The sequence below is a fragment of the Arctopsyche grandis genome, chromosome 6 (assembly GCF_051622035.1).
Source record: "Arctopsyche grandis isolate Sample6627 chromosome 6, ASM5162203v2, whole genome shotgun sequence".
Lineage (NCBI taxonomy): Eukaryota > Metazoa > Arthropoda > Insecta > Trichoptera > Hydropsychidae > Arctopsyche > Arctopsyche grandis.
The window spans coordinates 10,059,159-10,086,157 of NC_135360.1; the positions used below are offsets into that span (position 1 = coordinate 10,059,159).

At 33.6% G+C, this 26,999-nt stretch overlaps 1 protein-coding gene across 18 annotated transcripts in view; it reads right to left on the reverse strand.

Annotated features, from left to right (window-relative positions):
* The window catches only part of LOC143912813 (epidermal growth factor receptor kinase substrate 8-like), a 28,923-nt gene extending 4,841 nt beyond the window's left edge, over positions 1–24,082 (reverse strand). The window contains exons 1-14 of one of the 18 annotated variants that reach the window (XM_077432206.1): positions 11,362–11,476; positions 11,006–11,124; positions 6,204–6,486; positions 6,045–6,115; positions 3,997–4,190; positions 3,774–3,915; positions 2,357–2,484; positions 2,190–2,270; positions 1,914–2,107; positions 1,669–1,834; positions 1,501–1,596; positions 1,229–1,339; positions 956–1,092; positions 755–879 (exon numbers count right to left, since the gene is read on the reverse strand). In XM_077432206.1, coding sequence (XP_077288332.1) covers positions 755–879; positions 956–1,092; positions 1,229–1,339; positions 1,501–1,596; positions 1,669–1,834; positions 1,914–2,107; positions 2,190–2,270; positions 2,357–2,484; positions 3,774–3,915; positions 3,997–4,190; positions 6,045–6,115; positions 6,204–6,402 — 1,644 coding nt within the window. In that variant the 5' untranslated portion in view covers positions 6,403–6,486; positions 11,006–11,124; positions 11,362–11,476. Of the gene's footprint in view, positions 1–754; positions 880–955; positions 1,093–1,228; positions 1,340–1,500; positions 1,597–1,668; positions 1,835–1,913; positions 2,108–2,189; positions 2,271–2,356; positions 2,485–3,773; positions 3,916–3,996; positions 4,191–6,044; positions 6,116–6,203; positions 6,487–6,596; positions 6,664–11,001; positions 11,615–23,832 lie in introns of those variants that run through there. The other 17 variants (XM_077432205.1, XM_077432210.1, XM_077432211.1 and 14 more) reach the window with 17 other exon arrangements.
* Between the last annotated feature and the right edge of the window lie 2,917 nt (positions 24,083–26,999).

Below are 26,999 nucleotides of genomic sequence, written 5' to 3' on the forward strand. Positions count from 1 at the left end.
CAATGAAATCAGATAAACTGACAAACTCTGATAGGAAACGATCGACTTGGAGTCACAAATATCCAAATCTGACCAGCAACACTACAGTAATACTCGGAAGAAATCCTTTTCAATCGAGGTCAACCCACGGGATCGAACCCAGCAACCTTTTGGTGGTTAGCATTAACGTAACCACCAAGCTATAAATATATATATAAATATATAATTATTTATAGAGAACTAAAACCTATTTTATTTAGCATTATATTAAGTCAAATTGAATTTTTGTTTCATTAATTGAAAAAAAAGTGTTGAAACAATATGTATGTATTTTGTTAAAAAAATCAAAACTTTAGAAATAATGTTGAAATGAAGATTGCTTTCATTGAATTTATTGAAATGAGGCAAAAAATCAAATGGACAGTTTATTACAATAAATGGTCAGTAACTTTGACGAAAATTTAGTGATATTAGTGTACTATAATAAATAAAATGAATGGTCAGTAAACTTATTATTTTAGGTACTTTTGACAAACGGTAAATAATGAAGTAGTCACTGGCGGATAATATAACTTACTGACCTGACCAAATCAAACAACGACACTTACCAAATAAATACAGCCCTTAAAATAAATGATGTGAACTCAATTACATACATATATAATATTAAAATACTAGAAATGATCTTATGAACCTTATTTCTTCCTTTGCGTTGCAAAAATACATAGGCTTAAAATTTATTAATTTCTATAACAAATGAATAATAAAAATGCACCTCTAGATACTCTCCTCTGACGACAGTCAGTTCTTTATCATTATTAGCGGTACGAGGATACGTGACACGAACTATTTTCCCACCTCTTGCAACAACATCTTCGGCCCAAGCTTGTCCCAAATCATCTAAAATATGAACATTCATGTTTTATTCGTTGTACATGTTGATAAAAGACTAACATGTATATTTAAACAAATTTACCAGCATCAGGTGTACCACCACGTCTTGCATCCAACGGAGGCAGAGGTAAATCTCTCGTGGGTGACGACGATCCAGCAGAGCCTGAATCTATTCCATGTGGGGCAGACCTCAGCGGAATTTCAGTCAAATGAGAACTCCTATATAGCACAATACAATGAAATTTTCAAAATGTTAAAATATAAATCTAATGAAAAATCAAAGTGACAAACAGACAAAAGCTACATAAAAAGCGATGAGACGACATCTACATATGTACATATTATATGTGCGTACCTGGCAGACGTAGTATATTGTTCTCCGTACGGATCGTCTCGAGAATCATCCAATGAATGATGATGTTGATGAAATGTTGATGATGAGGCATCTGAACGACGCTGATTTGATCTGAAAAATAAGCATAAACATACACAACCCCACTTCACACCGACATCTAACGATAATTCACAAGATGAAATCAAAGCAGTAATTTACAAATGCAACGAACATATTAGTGCAGAAATTAAATAAGTATTTACAAGATGAGAAATTTTGTTTTGGATGAATACCTCTGTTGTGGTGTTTCATCGATGACTGGAAAATCGGGCGCCCAACCATCCATGAACACGGGCTGATAAGGTTGTACCGGTGTTTTCCATTGATCCCTGAATGGCGGAAAGGATTCACTGTAGCATTTGAATAATTCACATTGAAAATTTATAATGAGTTGGAAATACCTCGGAATCAACCACGCATCTCCGAGTGAATGCCACAGTTCGGTTTCTTTGGATGTGACACAATTAACCAACAGGTTAATAGTTTCTCTGGTTAACAAGGGTTGTACGACGTGTGTAGCTAATCTCGGCTCAGCGCAGCCATCGTGAGACGCATCCACGATCAGCGCTGAAATATTAATAAAAAAAATGTAAAAATACAATAAAATACCTATTAGAATTTATATATGTATGTATAACAAGTCCACCTAATGGAGTGAAGAGGAAATGGACGAGTTCTGGTGCATTGGGATCGTGTATGTGAGATTTTAATTTGGCCAATAAGTTGAAAGACAATTTGAATTTCTGGAAAATGTCATAAAATTCGGGTTCCGGCGGTGGTCTTGTACGTAGTGAGAGCATTCCTTCGCCAGGGTCCGTTTGTTTTTTTGATTTTCGCGATCTGAAACACATCGACAGCGATCGTGTTACATTTGAAACTTATCGCAACACATTATAATCACACATTTAAAAGTAAATTTCACCGTCTTCTACGTTCCAACTCTCGGCTAGCTGCCGCGGCGTGTTGAAGCCTTGCGATAAATTTTTCAATGTCGTCGAAACACCTACAAATGAAAACACATTATCACTAACTGATAACAAATCATGCATCATTGCACATACGTACATATATTGTAATATTTTATTATACCTATTCAAAATTGCAATGTCTTGTTCGTAGAGCTTGTCGGAAGAAGTGCTCGAAGCGTCATCTTCGTTGTGTCCACGAGGAGCTATTTCCAATTCCGTTTCACGACCGTAGTTTTGAAAGTGCGGTATCTATAAAATAAAATAATCGATTACATATTATACAATACGTAATTTAAAAACAAATATGTATACAGGCTGACATATGATAACAAAAAAAAATAATTACAAAATAACAGCTGATCAGAAAAATATAGAAATCTTTTCAAACCATGAGATAAGAGATGAAATTCAAAATTACCAACACGGAAGTTAGACTAAGACCTCTAGCATGCATTAGAAATCGACAAACAATAAATATTTTTAACAAAATATTTGTTTTATTTGACATTAGAAGTTAAAATTGAATGGCGACCTTTGTTCAGCCAGCTCCCTTAATTTGGTTTTTACACCTTATATCTGATAATTGCGAAGACATCTGCATGAGTGATATTTTAGAAGAAGGGACAATAAGCAGGCATATTTTTAAAAAGGTTTTACCACTTAAAAAAATAAGTATTATTTTTTTAAATACAAAAAAAATATTTGAAAACTTATTGACAAATTTTTGAAGACTTATTGAACCTATAATATTTTTTTCTGTTAACACAGATGGTTGTATTTGTTTCTATTTGATTGAATAAACACAAGAAAAACAAAATAATAATAATTGACTAACATATCACCTTTAATTTGGGCAGTATTACTGTATTATTAGTACTGAGAGATTTTTGTGTTTTTACTAAAAATCTTTAAAAATGGAATTAAACAAAACCATAAGACTTCGTACTGAGGTATGTGTGACTCAAAATTTTCTAAATAATATGAGTTATCAACCCTTTATGGTTTTGCACTTTGCTTCATAGCACATATACGGGTGACCGTGAAAAAGTCGAAAATATTCGTTTATCATGCATACATATGAAAAACGGCTAGTATATAAATATATCAGTGGCGTGCGGTAAAACTCTCTCTCCCCCCCATCGTACATCCTCACTTAATTTGCACGAGCAGGATACAACAGGAATAAGAGGAACAGGCTTTTCCTCCCGTATTCTGCGCGCGCACATTAAACAAGGCTGTATGACAAAAAGAGAGATAATTTCACCGCATGCCACTAATATATACATATATTATATATACATAGTACCGTTTCCCATGTACCCTTTTTTTTGAACTTTCGACTTAAGATCTTTCGATTTTCCGATATTTGCTTTTTCAACCTTTTCACTTTCGGTGCTGTGAGTTAGACCCTACATATACATATATATATATATATATATATATATATATATATATATATATATATATATATATATATATATATATATATATATATATATATATTATTTTTTTTTTTTTTTTTTAATAATGAGACTTGCTTGATTTCGTCGTGCCCTTTCGCCTATTTCCCTCTCTTTATCTCGTTCACGTTCCATGACGAAATCTCTGCCGTTGTGATTGTCGCTGTCTTCATACCGTCCCGATTGACTTACTCGACGGTCAGGTCCCTTATTACCGCCTCTAAAATATTGAAAATTGACGATTTAATAATTTTAACAACGTTTATTACTAGCACACAGTGCAAATGTAATAAATACGCACCTGATGTGATTGAGGTCCTCTACCAAGTCTTGCGCGCCTACGTCATGGCACTGAAAGATGTGCATCTCCGAGCGAGCACCGCCTCTTCCGCTCACCACAAACGCTAATATATTATTGTACATCTCCATCGGATCATTGGAGGTGAATGCAGTCGGTTCTTGGATGGACGAACAAGAAAAACGCTCCATAATTGACTGAAAAGTATAAATATATATTCTATAAATTTTTTTCCATTTGTACATAAAAAAATAATTTGTGTTTATGAATTCATCATTCTGCGACATGTTGATAATATTTGTATTCGTTATCAGGAATATATGAATAGAGTGCAAGCTTAAGCTAGCCTAGTTAATTTTGTTTCATTTTAAGATAAATTTATATTTTATCATGGTGTCATTACGGGTTTTACCCCTGAGCAATACCTATGGTATTTAAATTTATACATTCAGATTTTGCCAGCAGCATGACTTGGTGGTTACGTTAATGCTAACTACCGAGAGGTTTTTTGGTTCGATTCCATGGGTTGACCTCAATTGAAATAACTTATTCCGAGTGTTGCTGGTCAATACATATTTTCAGATCTTTTCCTATCAAAGTATGCCAATTTTGCTATCTGATTTCATTGTTGAAACGATTCCTCATCAAGTTTGCAAAAACCATCCCATTCACTATGTCACCACTATTTGAATATGATTTAAAAATTTTGAATCCATATAATTTATCACTCAGAGGCAATCCGATAATGTCATCATGGGAAAATATAAAATTGGCTATGCCGACTTTCCCAAAGTATACATAAATAAAGAATGGAAGTGCTTCAAAATCAGATCACAGTTTTTTGATGGGCAGGAACGTCACTGAACTAACAGAGTCAAGCTAATAGTATTTAGGACGGCTTTGTCAATTTGATCATGGAACCGTTTCAACAATGAAATTAGAAAATTTGTTAAACTCTGATAGAAAACGATCGACTTATTAGAACAATTTTTTTTTAAATTTATATTTTTATCATGGTGCCATTACAGATTGCCCTAAAGTGACACCTATGGTTCTTTATGGTATATAAATTGAAATTATATTCAAACAGTGGTGAAAAATAGTAGATAGGTTGGTTGTCAACTTGGTATGGAACCGTTTCAACAATGAAATCAGATAAATTATCTAACTCTGATAGGAAACGATCGACTTGGAGTCAAATATATCCAAGTCTGAGCAGCAGCACTGCAAAAATACTCCAAATAAATTCCCTTCAATTGAGATCAACCCAGGGCTTGAACCCGGGATCCTCTCGGTGGTTAGAATTAACGCAACCACAGAGCTATATTACTGCAATTGATACATGCACAGATAAATGTTATAATAATAGAAGTAGCTTTAGGCGTTATATTGTTGTCAAGTGACGATTATCCACAGACAATCCTAAATAATTTTAGCATCAGTCGTATTTGATGCTTGGTGGTCGACGTATGTCCGATAAAAACTTCTCTGGGCAAGGGAAATGAGCAAGTGCATCGTTAAAAATTGCACGATGCATTCAAAAACACACAATAAACAACATGGGATACATTTTTATAAGTAAATTGATCATTTAAGCAACATATTATTCAATTAACATCGTATATGAAAGCGTCGGCATTCGGCAATAGCATACGCATACGCGTACAATATTGCGTAGTTATAGAAACGGTACGCGTGTTATTGAAACAAGAAATGTATTCAAAAGGGCACTTCTATTATTATAACTAGAGACCGGAATCTGAAGGGGCTGTTTATTGTTCAAAGATTGTAAATGCATTGTTAAAGGTTTGCCGAACCTTTTTTACAAAGGATTTACAACAATGGAACAATAGGCGGCACGTTTCTGGCCCCTTCGGATTCCGACCTCTAATTATAACATTTCTCTGTACATGCATTCCATTGTGAAACACGTTGAATGACAAGTAAATAAAAATTGTAATTGATTTATTGTTAGCCGAGTTATATAGATAGAGGCCACGATTTATTGACGTCAATTATCTGACAAATCTTATCTGTAAATAAACACTTACTCCACTTTCATAATCCATAATTAGAACCCACGATCCATCTAAGCAAAGTTGCATTTTCTGAGACCATATTCCTAAAAAAAAAAAAGAACAAACGAATTATTATTTTTTTTAAATAAAATATTCAAACTTTTTGTATGCATTCATATAAAACATTCATACCATTTGTTTTTTCTAATTGAAGAAGCCTTCTCATGCCATCAGCAGGATATACAATTCCTGTTTCTCTAGTGACGGTAAACGTAGCCAAATGTTCCACAAGATAAGCGGGACGAGAGCCCCTTCCTTCCGTAGGACCCGTGAGAGAGTCATGGAACTGCTCCTGCGAGGAGTTATAAGCCGTGCTGTTCTTGAGAGCCATCTTGTTTCTCGAGCTTTGCGCCACGGTTGCTAATCACACATCAGTCGATTAAAAAAAAAAAAAAGCACTATAATTTTCAACTTCCTGCAACAAACAAAAACGAAATCATATAAAAATTTATCAATCAAAACAAAACACGATACATCAACACTATAAAAAAATAAAAATAAAAATTAGGATGAAATAAAAATCACACAAAGGACCGTAGTCGGAGACCACTTCAGCAACAATACCGGCGTGACCTCATACCATATAATCTATAAATTAACCATGCTTCAGAAGATAAGATTACATTTTTGGATTCATCCTCGAAACAATCACCTCTTAATAATTTATATTATTCATCTGATATCAGCTCGAGAGCAAAAAAACGAACGCACTTCATACGGTCGCACAGCATTCAACAACACTCGCCGATGCGATGATTTAAAACGCCAACATTGTCGAAACCGAGTGATGTGATATGACGGCGAAAAATCAACATTTCGGACGTATCTAAATTAATATGCGTCGTATATTGTGTATCGTCATTATCAGAAATGGAATTAGACGATAAAGAATCCGCGCATTCCTAAGCGTATGTACATACATATGTACATAGGTGTCGAATCAATGAGCATCGTCTGATGTTAATGTTAAACGATGTGCCACATTTGTGCAGAATGCAGGATGAGAACTTTGATAAGATGTAAACGTAATAATTAATTCGTGTAATTTTCGCTTTAATGCCATATATAATTATGTAGATACAAAGATACAATGCAAACGGTGAGAACTGAAACAAATCCGAATTGACCTTAGCTGTGAAATATAATACATTTGCAGCACTTACCCAGAAGCATTTGCATTATCCGGATCGGTTTATGTGCATAAATAATAATTGCAAGCTTACTTTTCTTTATTATTTTTTGTTTTCACTGCGAACAGTCATTACGCTGTTAAAAATATTTTAACCGTAACCATTGAACAATTGTACAGCCATCCGTATGGATATAATGGCTTGGCAAACACTTACAAATCGAACAATTTTAAAATTTTCACGTCAATTAGCGTCAATTTGCTGTTCAATTTGTATTCAGAAACTCCTGTGCACAATGAAGATTTGTATTATACATTAAATTAGAAAAATATATGTATATAATAGGATACTTTCATGACATTATTGCAGTAAACTAGCAAAAATTATAAGAGTACATATGTGTACACACAGAAACGTACGGCACGGCATGCCTAGCAGGCTCATAAATATATATATATATATATATATATATATATATATATATATATATATATATATATATATATATATATACCGCTTTCCTCGCCAATTACAAATGCAGCATTTTTTTTAATTAAATAAATCGCTAGATTTTGATCTTAATTAATTAACGAGACATCTATGGATTTCAACTTGTACATAGATCATGTTCAAATAGTGGTGACATAGTGGGTAGGATGGTTTTTGCCGATTTGATGGAGGAACCGTTTCAACAATGAAATCAGATAAATTGGCAAACTCTGATAAGAAACGATCGACTTGGATCATAAATATCCAAGTCTGACCAGCAGCATTAACGATTATACTCGGAATAAATTCTTTTCAATGGGGATCGAACCCAGCGAGCTCTCGGTGCTTAGTATAAACGCAACCACCGAGCCATGCTGCTGACTTATGTCATTGTTGATTCGTACGATCTTATTATTTCGAAAAGTTTCTCCTGCATTTATTCAAATATGGGAATATACATGGGATTCTATATGTATGTATACGAGCCGTTATATTTGAAAGGGGCGGAAGTCCAATTTTCAGTTCCAAAAACACTATTTCTGTTTTACTTAATTCACAAATGGTTATCATTTCTACTAATTCGATATGTTTAAAATCTCGGAAAAGCAGAATAAAAATATAACAGGCCACCAGTGTTTTTAAATATTGTTAAACGCAAAACATTATATTTGATATTTTGCGAGATATTTCTTGAAATGAAGAAATGTGGACTTATGCAAATTTCAAATATAATTGCTTATGAATGAACATACCTACATATATGTATGTTCATTTAAAAGTAGCCAAACAATCCAAAAGAGACTAATAATCATATTCAGCATACATGTGCACGGCAAAATATGTGCACGCTAAAATTGTGTAGCGGTTGCTCATCTTTCTCGAAGAGTGGGGGTAGGCCATCGTAAACTAAGCAATCCCCCCCAAGTTAAGTATTGATGTAAAATAAAATGTTTTGTATTTTTGTTTGACAGTATCGTGAACGCAGCCTACAAACCATATGATTCTACTAAGAAAAAAGCTCAAACTCAAGCATATACGTTAGTTTTATTTTATATTTAGATCTTATATATATATATAATACATATATTATAGTTTTTAATCACCTGTATTGTTTTTATCATACGACTGCGTATTTTATCTCACAACTCACACTGATAAAAGAGGCGTATTTTTTCAATCAATACCAAACTCTCTGGGTCCATCTAAAGTATTTCATTAAAAAATAAATCTAACATATAATTTCGAAAGAGACTTTGTATTTATTTAAGGTTTGTTGGGAGCTTCGAAAACAAAACGAAGTTTCTATGACGACAATTCAATTGGTTGAACATTATATTTTTTTCGATTCAAATAAATTTAATAAAAAAAACAAATGAATATTTACTATTAGATTCGCCATGTTAAAGCTGTTTATATTACAAATACTGAGCGAAGCCGGGTAAAACAACTAGTATATAATATTTATACAAATATGAGCTACTACGTATGGACTAATACCAGCAACATAGCTCAGTGATTAGCGTATGATGCAATTGAAGGATCGTGGATTCAAAAAATGTTGCTGGCCAGACCTTGTTTATATGTATGTATGTATGTAAATATGTGACTCCAGGTCGATCGTTTCCTATCAGAGTTTGTTAATTTATCTGACTTCAGCGTTGAAACGGTTCCAAGAATTTGTCAACTTATTTGAATATAATTCAAAGTTTATAATAATAATGTTTCAAATTTATATTACGTATATACATACTTATGTACAAATTTGGCCAATATAATTTTTTGAATTTAAAATAAAAAAAATATTTGTTTTCTATATGTTTATGGAATTAGTGCAATAAAACACTTCTAAATAATCTAAATATTTACGATATCAGTATTTATGACTAAACTTGAAATTTAAAACCCAAGCTTAATCTAATCCTAGTGGCGTTCAGAGAGGGAGGGGGAGGGCAATGGTGCGACGACCCCGGGCATCCAATTCATTATTGGGGGCATTAAATTAAATTAAGAGGGGGGCTTAAATTAAAGAATGAAATAAAAGTGGATTTTCCGATTTATGTCTACAGATCTAAATAAGAAGACATTTCAGCAAATGAAAAAAAAATCGTATCGTAATCGTAAAGAATTGATTAAAATTTGCACTTTTATTTAATTTGAGCCGGTAGCATGGCTCGGTGGTTGCGTTGATACTAAGCATCGAGAGGTCGCTGGGTTCAATCCCGTGAGCTGACCGCGAATGAATATAATCTTTAATGCTGCTGGTCAGTATGGACATTTTATTTATTTATTTTATTTTATTTTACAAATATACCAGGAAGGCTTAACAGGTAAACCCCCAAATGCGCCTTCCTGGTCCACATAATTATTACATAGATACATGTAAATCTAAATAATATCTGACATCTATGGTCAGTATTACATATATTAGAAACATCGTATTAATACGATAAATAACGATGAATAACTTTCATGTAACAATACGAATTTTATATTCGATAAACAACCACAGAGACTTCTATGGTGAGCAATATGGCGAAACCTAAGATATAACAATAACTAAAGGTTCGCAACAGAAAATTGGGAAGGAAACGCCAATTTTACAGGAATGGTTTCAATGAAAATCAGGAAAATTGGCAAATTCTGATAAGAAACGATCGACTTAGACATATCAAGGTCTGGCCAACAGCGAGACTTAGCGGGGAATCGAACTCGTAACATCAAGTACGAAATAATTCAACATTCACCACTAGACCACGCTGCTGGTTATTTTTTGATTTTTTGTAACACTTTTTTTTGTAATTTGACATTTGTAACACCAAGTCAATCGATTCCCATCAGAGTTTGCCAATTTATCTGATTTAGTTGTTGAAACAGTTCCTCCATCAAATTAGCAAAAACCACCCTACCCACTATGCCACCACTATTGGAATATGATTTCAAAAAATTATTATCTATAACATAGATGTCTCGTTAATTTTCTTACATACATATGTATAGTATTTGTATTATGCTTGTATGTCTGGTCACAGTGACGCGTTAGAGTATTCTGTAATGTCACTGTAGCTAATATGTAAATAAATAAATATGTATACCTATATATAAATTTTTTGATATTGATTTTAAAGCAATTTCGAAAAAGATAGGTTTTTTTTGTATGGGACATAAAGTCGAAGAGTTGGCCCCGGGCATCACTATCCCTCTGCACGCAATCGAATGATTTTGGTTGCCGAAACCAAAAAGTAATGATTATTTCATTAGCAACTAATCTTAACACATTTTTTTTTAAATAAACTATACCAAAGTATTCTCACTTACGAATCTTCCAAAGAACTGCACAACTGTTTACATGTGGATCGAGCTCAACAATTCAACACCACTCGACTAAACAACTGCCTCCCCAGAAACAAACACAACACTACACTGACGAAATCAAACTGAAACAAACTTCATACAATTACAATCTCGATAGCAAAAAAATACACACTAAACACAAAGTCCAACGAAATTTCATCAAACACAAAAAGAGTCATTTGTACGGAAAAATCAAAAATTTCCACGAAATTTTCTCATCAGATAAGCAAACTCCTACTGCGCCAACGGAAGATAGCCATCACAAATAAATCAATACAAACCATCCAGCAGCACAATTACACACTTCAGTGGACACAAACCTTTCGAAACACACACACACACACACACACACTTGCTTCTTCTACTTGATTGCTTCGTACACAAGTGGTACCCACAACTACATACAAACACGCGAGCTGAAACGGCACAAAAAGTGATCAGAACGATGAGCGATCGCCTAATCTAAAGTGGCGATCGTTTGCGTCAATTCGATAAGCGGCATTCTTGGAGCACGAAACAATGAACGATTGCCCAACGAACAAACGATTACCCGACGAAACGCATCACGTATCTACATACATATGTATACATACATACATACACATTTATGTACGACCGGATTTCTTGTTATATCGAGACCGCAAAACCCACCCAGCGTTGATTTTGTCCCCCTAATCTCGGACGTTTACCTCCCGACCGGGCAACTTTCTACCGAGCACTTGGATCTTGGGATCTTGATACTCGTGTATTTTGGATGTTGCGGTGAGGTGAGGCCGCAACGGCGACCGGCCGAGGAATGTAGTTTGCGGTGAATGAAAATTAGCGTCGGTGTGGCATTTTAACCAACAGGTGTGGTGTGTGGTGACGCGTACCAAACTAGCGATACGCCAACGGCATACCCAATAGATTTGCAACGATCGACTCCACGTGAACTTGGAATATGTATGTGTTGGGTGCTGCTCTGCCAGACCGAACGGAACCGATTCGGAACTAAGTATCTGAATATAATATGTCTAGGAGTGAATCAATGCTAATGTGGGTGTTGGGGTGTGGCCAAAAGGTATAGGTATGCTTGTATTGTAGGAAGGGTGTACAATGCCTATTCGAGGCATTGTAGCACTCCTGGGTGGTTGCACGTTGTCATTTCGAGTATGTATTGATAGTATGAAAGCGTGGGCCTATAAACAGATGTTTATTTTTTGGGGCGGTCCAGCCAATTTGAGAAAAGTAAAGCAGGGTTTCGTTTTCGTAAGTGAAAGTGACCCAAAACTTTTCATGAATTGAAGTTAATATTGTGTTTGGATGCAGATGCCGGTGCTTATTTTATTATATATTTCATCGTTTCGTTTATGGATTCAGCGGCGGTTTATCATACATTGAAAATAAGCGTGCGCTTGGGGCCCCCGAAATGGGCTTTTGCTACCAAAATTTACAACCTAAAAATTATTATCATTGCTCACAATACGTTCGTAAGCCAAGAATAATTGAAATTAATACTTATTTAACATAGTATTTTAAAATAGTACCTATTTTAAATTATACCAAAAACTGTTAGTGTTTCAAGTACATAAATACAAAAAAGATGGTTTTGTAAAATCCTAATGAAAAACCATATACTAAAAAACATGGTAAAAAACGATGATAGCATTTTTTTTACTGAAGTGGGGCCCGCAAATTTACTTGATTATCCACTGTATGGATACGAATGTTCTATTTAGCACTTGATGATTGAATTGGATTCGTGAATATCTATGCTTTATTTCAGTTAACTTTTCGACGAGTTTAGTTATAAATCTTGAACATAAGCAAATGTACTTCTAATTTCTATAAGTTTGAAAATCTGACCAATATGCATTGCAAATTTATCTTTCTACTGACAAATTTTCTGAAATGAGGCATAGTGTAGTTTTACTGAATGTTTTTCAACCAAAGAAAACTTCAATTGAACAAATTATTACCTATAATAAGTATAATGCTAATAACTGAGGGGTCACGGGTTTGAGCCCTGACCTGGTGCTGCTGGACAAACTTTGAATGGATCAGACATTGTCAATTTATCTGATTTCACTGTTGAAACGGTTCCCACTAAATTGGCCACCTACCCTCATTTGTCACCATTATTTTATTTATACATATATAATAACAAAAAGTATTCAGGGAACGGAACCCAAATTGAAAACGGAATCGAAATCGTCGTCATAGAAAATACGATTTTTTCGATAGCGTCACGGATGCTTCCACCCAAAACTTACATACATATAAAAAGTCTCTTTCAAAATTATATATTAGTTACTATAAATTTAAATATGTATAGTACATATTTATGTACAAATTTGGCCAAAGGTGCTCATTCGTAATAAGTAGAGGTAGGATAGTCACAGTGCTATTCATTGTTCCATTGTTGTAAATCGTTTGAAAAAAAGTTCGGCAAACCTTTAACAATGCATTTACAACCTTTGAACGATACGCGGCACCTTCTGGGTCCGGTGACAAGTAATAAGACCACGATAAATATAAATAAAAAATTGTACATCATAAGCGTTAAAATTTTAATAACTTATTACAATTTTAACAATTATTATGTACAATTATTAGTAATAAGGTTCTAAAAAAGTTATTTTTTAAATTTCAATCATCAATGTTTATAATGATCTCCCATATTATGTATAAACATTGATGTTGAGATGGTTCCACACAAAATTGGCATATATAAATCTTAATTATTATTTCTTCTTAACGATAAACCACTGACCTTTCACATGACTCCAAGGAGCAGTTACGATTGAAATCGAATACGCTTCTTTGAAAGAAGAAGATTCACAGAAAATGCTATACTAAGCCTAGAGCGTAAGTATACGCAATTCAGAAGAATGCTGATTTTAAGCCTATGATGACTTATATGATGAAATTCTTTTGAGTATTGCCTATGGCATATGTAAGTGATTCTCCAGCCGACTGATTGTGCAAGATAGTGTGCATACATTGGAACGAACCTTAGATCAATGTATGATTTTGATTAGTATGAACATCGGAATTTATCAGGCATTTGTGTTAATTGGGACAACTTTGGTAAACACTAGCAACAAATGGTTGACCTTCCTTGAGGTATACAGACAACAACACTGTTGCATGTGTACATTCACCGAAAAGGAATTCTCAAGACTTTTGCGCAAACATTGGGGTAGTCAAAGAACATAGCCAAAGTAATGATAAAGCAAAGCCTCTCAAATATGTATGTATGTATATACCATTTGGCATAATGCAACAAGAGAGCGAAAATAATATTATAATATACATATTAATTTCGTGATTGATTTATAAAAAAAAGCGCCCAAGGTCATTAGAAAGAGAGACGTCTCATAGAAGAATTTAAAAGTAATTTACTCAACAAAAATTATGATGGTCAACAAACAAAACAATGTAAAGTCAAGGTTACTAATGTGTAATGATCTGTAATTTGGAATGTCCACTTTGTGAAGATAAGAATCATACAAGAATTTATCCATCGATTTAGAATCAATTTAGTGTACAATTAGAAAACAATTTATAACGTTTTACTATCAGAAAATGCGTTTTAATACGCGTGTTTTTGAAAAAAAATGATTTCACATCTGAAGCAAACACTGATTCAACTAAAAATATTAATTTGATATATTATACTTTTGTCATGTGCTGCTCTCGAGAAAAACAGACTTGCGACGTTCTAATACTTGTAATTAAACAAAATTCCAGTATTGTGCTTTTATAAGCCACATCTTAGCTCACTGGTTAAATCACCATATAAGAGATCGTGGGGTCAAATCCAAAATTAGAGTTATCATTTGGTTATATATATACGCTGCTGGCGAGACTTGGGTAGTTATTAAAACCTAAATCGACCATCTCCTGCTAGAATTTGGCGATTTATCTATTGTTTTGATGGCAGTAAAATCGGCATCCTCACCCTTCAGTTTCTCGCAAGAGTTATTAGCATTTCGAATGTATTTGTCGCAAATTTGCTGTTTATAATTTTTTTTGTTGATTGTTCATAGATATCTCTATTGATCTATGGGTTGGGTGGTTATTCCGCACAAAGCGATTTCGTGAACGTCATTAAAACCTCGATCATGGACATCTGGCACCCGAAAATTCCATCCATCGAGAGTTAAATGCGAACTATCATACTAACGAGAACTCGAGTACCAAATATTCCGTATTCACGATTGTCGTCTGCGCGATCGCAATTTGCGAAATAGTCCGTTTACCATTCTATGTCCTGTTATGTTTGAAAAATTGTAAGTATTATACTAATGTACATATCATATTATGCAGAATGTGTTCTTCGCAAATTCATCGTAAATCGAATTTGTTGATTGTTGATTGTACCAGTTGTTCCATATATGACGCTATTGCAGGCCTGGGCAAACTGCGGCCCGCCACGCAATTCCATGCGGCCCGCGTGATTATTTCCAAATAACTTATTTTCCTTCAATTTTTTTAAAATAGTGTTTATTAATTTTTTTTAATATATCCGTGAAGTGATTATAATACAATCCCATGTATTATAATGTATCCGTGAGTATAATTTATTATAATGCAATCACATTTATCGACTTGTGACTTGTCACGGGGTTGGGTTGTGTGCGGATAGTCTTATCTGCAATTCGTGCGATTCGAATTAGCGCGGGAAGTCCTACGAAGTGGGCTTTTTTTTACCTAAATTCATGGTAATTCCATTGTGAACCATCCATTCGTCAGGTATTAAATCATAAAAATAATCCCTAAGCCTTTTTTGACCATTTTGTGAGTATGTTTCGACTGGCCAACACGGGTAGGTAGTGACGGGTAGTGAAGCACACAATATATCAGCTTTCTTGAAGATCTTGATGCAGAGTACACAGATATTCCTTTTCACAGCCATATTCGATGGTTAAGTTTAGGGAAAGTACTTCAAAGAGTGTGGAAATTAAAGGATGATATCATTTTATTTTTAGAAATGAAACATATAACTGATTTTCCTGAATTCACTAACAATGTCTGGCTTTGTGATTTTGCTTTTACTTTGGACATCATAACACACCTGAACACTTTCAACTGAATTTTACAGGGTAAAAATGTATATGCTCACGATTCGATAAAAAGCTTGAATGCATTTAATTTAAAACTCCAACTGTTTTAACGTCAAATATTAATTAAGAAACTGGATCACTTCCCAACACTGAAATCATTAAATATTGATGAAAGTAAAATTAAAAAATACGGAGACACCATCAAAGCTTTAAGTGACTTCCGAGTAATTGAAAACAGCCTAGCAATAACCCGTGATCCGTTTTTAGCAAATGTTGACAACATTCCAAGTGAACTACAACTGGAAATTTTAGATTTACAGTGCGATACAGATCTGAAAGATTTATACCGCCGTGAAGAAATCTGCAAATTTTATAATTCCCTGAATTCTGAAAGATTCGGAAAAATTAAAGACTGCGAGAAAAATGTTGTTCATTTTCGGATCGACATATATGTACATACATATATGTATGTGAGCAGACATTTTCCGTAATTAATTTAAATAAAAGCTCCTTAAGATCAAGCATTACAGATCAACACTTACAGGCAGTTTTAAAAATTTCTACTACCAAATTTAAACCTGATATACAGAAAATGTCGAAAGAAATTAAACAACTTAATCATTGTCATTAAAATTTTAACCTTATTAATTTGTTTTATTGTAGTTATTTAACGCACACATACATGTTATGCACACATACATACACAACACACACATACATGTTAAGCCATATTACAGAGCTAGTAAAGAGAATAAGGAAATGTATATATATATATATATATTTGTTAGGTTAAGAAATATTTTAAATGTGAAAATAATAAAAAATGTGTACTATGCCCTTGTCCACTCTCTGCTTATCTATGGAATTATAGGTTGGGGAGGATCCTACAAAAGCAATCTAAATTCAGTAAAAGTTTCGCAAAAAATTATTATAAAAGTAATACTTAAAAAAAACTCTACTTTCTCGACAAAATCGCTTTTTAAACTATTTCCAGTACCAAATATCGATGACATATTTAAGCAAGCTTCCATTATAAAAATGTGTAAAGAAAAAAATAACAAAGAATATCAAGAATTTTATAAACTAATGAGAAATGGAAACCAATTTATCACACCAAATTTTAAAACATCACAAATGCAAAACCATTATATTTTCCAAGCCATAAATAACTATAATAATCTCCCTTCTGAATTGCGCTGTATTGTTAACCAAACAGAACAAGTAAAAAAAATTAAACACTTTTTCAAAAAAAACTTGCACTGAAAAATTTTAATGTAATTTTTATATAAAAAATATTATAATAGATTTTAAGAATTTATAATAGAATCGTAGCTCCCTTATCAGGCACAAGAGCTACTCTTATCTGATAAGGAATACATGTCCAACTTTGTAATAAACATTATATCCTGTAAGTATATGAATAAATAAATAATAAAAAAAATAAAAAATGTATGTATATATATATATATATATATATATATATATATATATATATATACATATATGCGGCCCGCCGACTCAAATAAAATATCGAATTTGGCCCTTCAGTAAGAAAGCTTGCCCAGGCCTGCGCTATTGTATTGTAATATTTAGTACTTACATATGTATGTACAAAAGTTTGACCATAGGTGTACCTTGGAGCAACCATCATGGCAAATATGGTAGCAATGTATGTATAATAAAAATAATATAAAATGCATTTGCAATATAGTTGGGCTAGTTCGTAAAAATAATTACTTATTGTAGAAATTGTATATATTTTACAACTTTAGAAACAATGGTTTGACTAACCACTCACATCCTTTTACAGTTTCGAACAATCTAAAATAAAACAAGTAAGAACGAACAAATAGGAGAAGATCAAACATTTTATTAAATGCTTTTCAATTTAAAATCGAGCTACGTGTTATAAAAAAGCTATCTCTATGATATTCATAGATGGGGAAAAATAAATGTATTCATATTCACATACGAAGAAGACATTCATATATGTACCGTGCACGATTCTCAACGGTAACCATAATATAATAATAATTTAAAGACGCCCATTCTCGTCTCAATAAGCAATTGCAACACGTCAATGCAAATTAACACAATGAGCATTAAAACAACACACGGGAGTCTACCCGCGGGTTGTCTCAATGCGAAGATTGCTCCATCGAGCGAGCTACCCACGAACGAGCAAGTTTGCTAATCAACATTTCATTAGGGAACGTTCAGTGTAGGTGTGGATAGCTGAAAGACAACAACAAAAACAACAACAAAAAAAACGACAAAATATTCCCAAGGATATTCTCACAGCCTCAACGGAGCGATTTAGTCATTAGTCAATATTTGCGTTCGATTTAACCGAGACTTTGGCGACACTGGCGATAACTATACAATAATTCTGGGGGTGACCTTCGTTTCGGATGAATAATTGGATCCGAATAAACCTTGGCGGATAAATGCGGCAATCGTGGGGAAAACAATGAGGATAAACTTCCACATCCGCCGAGTGTAACCGTAGTCAATACTATAGATACATACACAGATGCATGTTTATATGCATTACGCAAAAAACCGCCCATCAATGCGATGCATCCGTCATGCATGCAATGAGGTGCCTCTCTATAAAAGGATCTTTCAATTTTGCGCAAAAATTTGCCACACCGGATGCTCCCGGCAAGGATACGCAATAAAGTTGATTTGAATATCAATAGTATCATACATATATAGTTATATGTATTTATGTACATATGTATATACATAGATATTTCAAAACTATGTATAATGCGAAAAGGGAAGGTTGATTTTTATATAATAAAATAATTTAGTCCGAAAAGTTGTACCCATATGAGTGATGCAGAGCTGCGTCTACTTATGAGTATGCATACATACATATTTATATATGTATGTATCATATAAGAAGACATGAAAAACCATAGATTTTAAATGGCTATACACCCTCGATTATCTCCCGCATGGCGGTAATGATTATCATCGAAGTTATCAAAGATCAAAGATGACAGTTTGCAATACATAAATACTGGTCATTCCATAAGTGAACAATCTTATGGACTGACCAGTATTTATACGGTCTTTTTTCGTATGGAAATATACATATGCATCTGTTTCATGTGTCGAGAATATGTATTTGAGTGTTCTCTTTCTGTTTCATCGGTTTTTACGTTTTGTATGGAGAATTTTTCAATAGGAGAGCAAAGAAAAACGCAAACTTGAAATACGTTATTGACGCACCAGACTCGGCACAAACAATTGTATGTCCTATCATGTTTCATCTGTGTAGAATACACACAACTTCTTGAAAAAACTCACTTATTTTTTGTTACTTTCGTTTATTTTACTGCTAGTATATTGATATAAATTTGTTAATTTTGACCACAGCACCAGTGCTCCTTGGAACGAGCCGTTTCTGGTCCATTACATTGTATCAAAGTTATACGAAAACTGTATGAAGTTTTATAACATGCTATTATGTAAGGCGCTAACTAATATCACACTGAATCGTACGGCATGCACGTGCTTGTGGTTTCCAACTGTAATGGGCGTGTCTTCATGTCATTGTTAATTTGTATGATCTTATTTCGAAAAGTTTCTCCTATGTTTCTTCAAACATGATAATCACCGTTATCGACACTGTCAAACATCAAACCAGCGGCGTGGACTAGTGGTTAGCATATTATGCTTTCGAGCATAGAGTACTCACGGGGTCGAGTCTCACTAGAGTTCTGCTGCTGACCTGACCTTGGTTTGTGACTCCAGGTCGATCGTTTCTTATCAGACTTTCATTGAAACGGTTTCTCTAAAATTGGCATCTCCTTTCCTATCCGGCTAATCACAAGCTATTCAGCGTCTTGAGGTTCGCCAATTTGATTATAAAATGCTGCAAACATTTCTTCATAGATGTCACTGTGGATTTTTGTATGAATTCGCATTGTATAAAATGCTTATGTATATGTAATACATACATATATTGTTTGTATTCTATCTATTTACGTGAATTCGTCGTTTTGGAGCGATCTGTAAAGGCGAGTGTTCATGTTCTATGAAATAAATGTCAATACAAGGATAAAATAACACCGAAAACACTCCAGGGGGTGAGTTTTGGGAAGATCGCGACGGCACAGACTAAGCATACCATTTTTTTGCATGTGCCAGACTATTAAAAAAAAAAGCACACGCCGCGTACGATTTTGCGTGTCTGTCCATGATGTTCACGAAGCAAATATACAACACAACGGTGAAAACGATAATCGAATAACAAATAAACGAATCTTTGTAAAGCAGAAAGAAAACTTTGCTTTTTGCAAGTGCCTCTGAAAAGTTCAACAAACAAATTCGAAAGGAAAATTAAATTTTATCAAAGGATTACATTACAATCGATCAAATCATTGCGTCTTCCATGTAAAAACAATCATTGTTGACGAATGTTTATTGTTTCACGAACGCACTCTGCAAAATAAAGCTGAATAATGCTATCGATTATCTGTATCATAATGTAGAAAATATGTAGGATAAACTATTTGAAAAATTTACAACATATGCAAGATAACAATGAATCACTTCTCACGGTTGTCATAAAGTTATTATTACGAACTTATAAATGGGGATTAGATACGACTTTTATGGGTGTGTAAAAGTTTTAATTTTTTAATCTTATTAAAAAAAAGCACTCATATTAAATTGTCAGTTAAGCAGACATTGAAGCTAAATCGTAGTTAGTTTGACCTTTTATTCGCGTCGGACATTCTTTTGAGCAAGCGTGTCAAACTTGCGACATTGAATTGAACCACAATCGAAATCAGAGTTTCTCATTTGGATATGTAGAAAGTATAGCAGTAATTTTCACAAGTGCATAATGATCGATTACCGAAACGAATATAGGCCCAAGGCATAAAACTGGGCCGGAATTTTTGTATCTTTCGATGAATTTCGCCGAGTAGTTCATCGAAAAAAAAAAATGTCGCCATTCTAAACTGCTCTAAAGTTTAGTGTGTAAAATCGATTTTCTATTATATATTACATATGCGGATACCGTTTATTTTCCGAATGAAGTGTGTCTACTATAATAAAATTTGGTAAAATAGTTCGAACAAATAGACGATATAAAAGAAAAACAACGTTTTCCACCAGATTTCACAGTGAGATTTTTTTGTATTAGTATTCCTTGTGTGCCGGTTATTATACATAATTAATACAAAAATCAATAGATTTATACTAGACTAATCAAGAATACATACTTATCGATAGCATTATAACAATTCATTTAAAAACACATAATTTCAACGTATGTACATTTGATATCGCATGATGCGATAAATTAAAACGCTCAATACCAACAACTGATATTAAAAAAACAATATAACAACATATAAAAATAACAATACAACAACACATTTGATTGAAACTACTGTTTATCTTTTAAATATTCCTTTTTTTATCAAATTATTAAATTCGTCACCGTATATAAATACTCATTGCTTACATACAATATACAAACATATTTGATTGAAAAATTTAAACTAGTAAATCGATCGTATGTATGTATGTACATATATTGCATGTCCATGTTTTGAGATAATCGAATTTTAAGTTCGTAAATGCTTGGATAATTCAGTTTTTTCCTTTCTAGGTAATTTATGTATACTACATACAATAACTGTGCACTAACCCATTAATATTCCCGCTCCCCCCCCCCCATTTATCCAATACGCCTTCCTGGCTATTTTACAAAAATACATCACAATATGTAATAAGATTGCAATAAAAAAAATTCTAAAGATACATGCAACTAAGAGCCATTCGAAAGATGTTGCCTAACAGAACTGTATGATGCAGTGAGGCTATAAAGATGCTCAAATCGAATGGTCTTTGAAAGGGGCGAGTTCATGAACTTATTGGTTCTAGTCAGAATTGGCAGAAACAGTTCTGGAGTGAATTTTTTCAGTCTCTCGTACACCCAAAGCTCGAGGTCAAAAACCAAACCAAACCAAAACCTCTGGAATGTAAGATTTCAACAAAAAAATTACGAGTTGGACGTCTCTATGGGAGGTTGATGTGTGTTATGAGAAAAAAATTTGAAATGATTCGAAAAAAATGCAATTTAAAGTATTAAAAAATGGTATTTAAAAGAAAAACAAAGTTTTTCACCAGTACGTATGTATGTAGGTGCGGTTCTTGAATTGGATTTGAAAACTAATTAAGTTTTTGGGTTGTATAAAGATTTGTTTACGAAAATGTGTCTTTGGAATGCACACATCGCAAAAAGCTTTTATGAAGGTTTACTTTTCGTCGACACATTTGATAGGGCAAGAATTTTCAATTGGGAAATTCAAACTGTACTGTTTTTCAACAGTATTTTTACTCCAATTTTCTTGAATCAAAGTGTGAAAATATCAATAAGGCGAGAGCTGTCATCGTCATGCGATTTTTTCAATTTTTAAAGACGTTTATTGTGATTATATTTCATTATCGAGTAAGCGGAAATGGATGAAATCTCTATCAGGGGCCAAACCTTGTAAAATGGCAAAGTTTCGAAGCGATCGGAATGTTGTAGGAAGTATTGTCTGACCGATTAGCGCAGTAAAAATAAGAAAAGCCTACCAAAAATTTCATTTTCACCGATTAATAGTCTAATATATAATTTCGAAATAGACTTTGTATGGTTTAATGTATGTAACTATGTAAGGTTTGGGTGGTAGAATTCGTGACGTTAAATTTAATAAAAAAACAAATGAATATATTCGAATAAATTGAAATAAAATAAAACTATTCAAATAAATTTAATAAAATGTTTTGTTAGCATTCAAGTATATGCATTCGACTTCTATGTTTGTTAGCCTAGCCATGTTAAATACCGAGTGAAGCCTGGTACAACCAATAGTACACAATAGAAACAAATTCGCTCGGCGTTCGGTGTTACTGCTGCGTCAATAGAATTTGAGTAATTCGACCAGAATGGCTAGAATGTTGAGTGACCAGCGTTTTTCGACACATTTAACCGGTTACGATTTGATAATGGGCACAACTGGACTATTCCACACGAGAAAACCTACCATTACAACAAACGACGCATTATCAATAATACAATTTCTAACAAAACCTTCCGATTCAAAACGAAAACATCACACGCGTACAAAAAAATATCCCCACAGTAAGATATTTTCCTACAACATCGATGAAAAATTGCCATAACGAAAAATATATTGTATTAAAATTCAATTGTTTTGAATTTTAATTGATACATAAAATAATAAAGAGATAAAGCAGCGATCTGTTTTACCCACGTGAATGTTATTATGCATTTTCCACCCCACATCCCCACCCCTCTGTCGGCGTGCAACAGGTGTGACCAGGTGTATCCACGCAAAAACTTAACAGCCGAATTAGCATTAATTAAATCCGATGGTTCGATCGGATCGTCACACACGAAGCGATCGAATAACGGAAACGTACACATTACACACGTATGGATATTCGTTTTAGGTCATCCGGAAAGCATAATAGTTTATATACGCGATGCGAAAACTATAATATGGATACGTACGCAGTAAATAAAGAGTGCGTGGCTGCAGGGCTCCATATACTTTATACTATGTGTGTAATAATAAAATGTGAGTTAGAAAGTGAGGCCGCCGTATCTGGCGAGGAATGCAAATTTCTGAGCGGCATCTAAAAAATGTACGTTTCGGTCGCCCGCCGAACGCACCCACTGCGGTCACGTATTTCTGGGGTACTCACTGTTGGTGGGGCCGGGGCGGAGGCGCCGGGGGCGAAGGCTCTGGGGGCGAAGGCTCTGCGGACGCGTCAACCGGTCCGAGACGGAGATGCGGAGACAACACGACACCCGCCGGCCTCTGCGGCCATTTTCTGTGCGAGTTTCAAACTTACCTGTTGGCGCACACCTGCTAATGCCAACGCGCATACGTGTGCTCGCCCCCTCTCTCTCGCTCTCGCGCGGAATCTCCGCGTTAGAAAGGGACGCAGCACTGTTTATAGGCTGCCGCGGCTTCGTGACGTGTGAGCCTGCAGTGTTACCATTCGAATAAAATGCAACCGTGTCGTAGTTGAACTTTTTACGAAGACGTTTTAAAACTTTATCTTTTTTTTTAATGGCATCACTTTTAATCATATATACGACGATGCTCGTTCCTCGCATGAAATAATGCTTCGACTTTTTGATGAGCTTGAAAACGGGTCTACGTGACGAGCCAGAATGTTAAATTACAGAAAACACAAATATCGGAAGGCAAAGATCGAAAATCGAAAGATAAAAAAAGGGTGCATGGTAAACGGTACATACTCACGTACATACTCACTTAATTTGCGCGAGCAGGGTACAACAGGAACAAGAGGAACAGGCTTTTCCTCCCGTATTCTGCGCGCGCACATTAATACGGGAGGAAAAGCCTGTTCCTCTTGTTCCTGTTGTATCCTGCTCGCGTAAATTAAGTGAGTATGTACGTGAGTGTGTACCGTTTACCATGCACTCTTTTTTTTGATCTTTCGACTTAAGATCTTTCGATTTTCGATCTTTGCCTTCCGATATTTGCGTTTCTGTAATTTAACATTCTGGCTCGTCACGGAGACCGCTTGAAAACATATGTACATATATATGAGTCATTATAATTGAAGAAAAAGTTTAAAGAAACCCTATCATACACTATGGTTCAACGCCTGTATACTACATCTAAGTACATACATACATATATATATATATATATATGTACATACTTTGATCAATATATGAGCCGCTATATTTGAAAGTGGCAAAAGTTCACTTTTCTTCATTTCGAGAAATATTTCTCAAAGCATTATATATAATGTTTTACGTGTAACAAATATTCAAAAATAATCGTGGCCTGTAATACGTTTATTTCGTTAATTCTGGACATACATATATGTTGGTATATGAGTCGTCATAGTTGAAAGTGGCATAAGTCCATATTTCTTCATTTCGAGAAATATCTCGCAAAATATTAAATATAATGTTTTGCGCTTAAAAATATTTAAAAAAAATGGTGGCCTGTAATACGTTTACTCTGCTTTTCCGAGATTCTAGACATACAAATTAAAAGAAGTGGTAACAATTTGTGTATTAAATCAAACAGAAATTGTATTTTTGAAACTGAAAATTGGACTTTCGCCACTTTCAAATATAAACACTCGTATATCTGGCAAAATTAATTAATTTTATATATATTTAAAATTTTGGAATAATTCAAATACGATTGAAATTATAATGTTGATTAATATTTTGTCTGCCAGTAACTGTTACAAAAGTTCAAATTGAGATTTATCTAACGAAAGCGAAAGCATTTATGTATTATATTATATAATACATAAATAATTTATATATGTATCTAAATAAGCTTTCAATTAAGAAAAACAAATTATAAATTGGATCAAATATATCAAACAAGCGTGATACATATTTCGATAAGAACATCATGTTTAAGAATTGAAAAATGTATCACGTTTAAATAATGTTTTGCTTTCCAATGTGAATGTTATATAATATGTAGTAGGTACATATCAAAATATGACAGTTGATGGAGGCAGCAAAGGTATTATCTTTTTAATATAAAAATTGGATTAAATATTTTTAGGATGTTTTGTTGATTTTATTCGGTCCCTTTTCGGACTTTTGGATTCACTCACGCGTTGAATAATAAAATTCGCCATGTCGTTCGTCGTATGTGCGTTATTATTTCTTGAAGTAGTGTTTTAGTTTTATGAAAAAATTCATGACCCGAGGGGACGCTGCTGAATTCCGCACAAAATTATTTTTACAATATTACATCGTACACAGAACACGACTTCCATATAGAAAACATCTTCCCATATATGTACATATGTACATATTATACAGATTTTCATATTGCTGAAAACTATTTGGAAATATTCGTATTTATTTGATGGAATATATCAATATTAAAATTCATATTGTTCACAAATGTCACATTCTACAGAAACAAGCTTACAATTAAAACGATCAGATTTAGTACCTATTATATCTTTCGGTATACGCAATTATTAAATACCTACACCATTCTGCAAATTACATGCTATATAAGATTGCTCATTTTTTATTCAGAGTGAAAAGAGTTTGAACTTGAATTTATTTATTTCAATTTTTTCATATTTCATTTGTTGATTTGAAATTATCAATCGAAAATATAGAGTGAACCGTCTATTTACGTTAAAATGTCGTATTCGACACACGTACGTACAGTCTATTTATATAATACAACAATATGAATATTAAAATGAAAAAATAAGAAGAGGTATGTAAAAACATCATTTGAACTTTCACAAATATGAAAAATACAATAATATTTTATTAAATATCAAAATTAAAACTATTATTATTATATTAAAATTAAATTCAAGTATCAAAATAAAATTATAATCATTATATTAAAATTAAAATTAAATATTGAAAGTTAAAACAGAACATGCACAATTTAAATAAATTTTCGAGATTGACCTAAAATTAGATCATCAACAATCACATACAGGTAATCCTCGACTTTTGTTTGTCGAAGATGTTTTGACTTACGAAGATACGCACTAAGATCGAAAAAAAATCAAAGAATTATTATTTTTACTTCCCCGTAATGCGCAGTTACTGAGAATATATCATGTATTAGTATGGGTGATCCAACGATTTTTGCTAACCCGGGGTGTTGTCGGTCACATCAAACGGATTTTTTTATTCTTCAATTGTTTCTCTCGTCGAAATAAATCAAGTAATTAAATCATTTCAGAGGTAAAATTTATCGGATAATGTGTGATTATTAATTTTATTTCGACGAAAGAAAAAAAACCCTTTGACAAATCACCGACATCCGACACCGCGTTTTTTTATGAATTGTTTTTTTTTTATCGATCATCCAAGTGGAAAT